Source organism: Bison bison, unplaced genomic scaffold (genome assembly GCF_000754665.1).
Source record: "Bison bison bison isolate TAMUID 2011002044 unplaced genomic scaffold, Bison_UMD1.0 scf7180017864185, whole genome shotgun sequence".
Lineage (NCBI taxonomy): Eukaryota > Metazoa > Chordata > Mammalia > Artiodactyla > Bovidae > Bison > Bison bison.
The window spans coordinates 954,086-954,800 of NW_011494757.1; the positions used below are offsets into that span (position 1 = coordinate 954,086).

The 715-nt window shown below is 67.3% G+C and overlaps 1 protein-coding gene across 1 annotated transcript in view; it reads right to left on the reverse strand.

The window, feature by feature from the left end:
- NCAPD3 (non-SMC condensin II complex, subunit D3) overlaps window positions 1-715 on the reverse strand; it is a 59,122-nt gene that overhangs the window by 4,845 nt on the left and 53,562 nt on the right. Inside the window, exon 27 of the mRNA XM_010843747.1 lies at window positions 390-589. Coding sequence (XP_010842049.1) covers window positions 390-589 — 200 coding nt within the window. The remainder of the gene's footprint in view (window positions 1-389; window positions 590-715) is intronic.

Consider the following 715-nt stretch of genomic DNA (forward strand, 5'->3'; position numbering starts at 1 on the left):
GGGCAGGGCAGGGTGTGTGTCTGGGGGACTCTGGTTGGGCAGGCAGCACAGGGAAGGCTGGGTGGGGAGAGGCCCCGCAGGTGGAGGCGTGGCCCCTCGGAGACCAGAGCCAGGGGGCTGCAGGGCGGGGGGCTGTGGGCCAGGGCGCACATGGGCATCGAGAATTTACCCAGAAGGTGACAGGACACCTCCCACCCACTTACTAAAGATATCGTCAGTGGGTGTAACGTGCACAGACACAACACCAGGGCCAGGCACACGCGAGCCACCGGAGCCACAGGCGCAGGCAGAGAAGAGCCCCGAGCAGGGTGGGTGTTCAGGTGAGGCTGGAGGGGGCCTCGGGAGAGCCCGGGACAGGGCATCCGGCCCTCTGGGAGCAACACACTCACCTGCGAGAGGAGCTTCTTCTGCGACTCCTGCAGGGCCGCTCTGGCAGGGGCCAGCTCCTCCTCCTCCCCCAGCTGGTCCCTGTCTGCTCTGGCCCTGAGCACCTGCAGCCTGATCTCCTTCGAGCTGAGCACTTCAAACGTGTCCGAGAGCAGCTCGCTGGCTTCCATGTCCAGGGGCAGGTCGCCGTCAGCGAAGCAGGCTGGAGGAAGCAGAGGCGGACCCTGAGAACTGCTGCCCACAGTCAGGGCGGGTGGTGCTGGGCATGGATTGGGGGCAGTGGCCTGCCGGCCTGAGGGCGGGGCTGATGGCTGAGGGCGACGGGGTC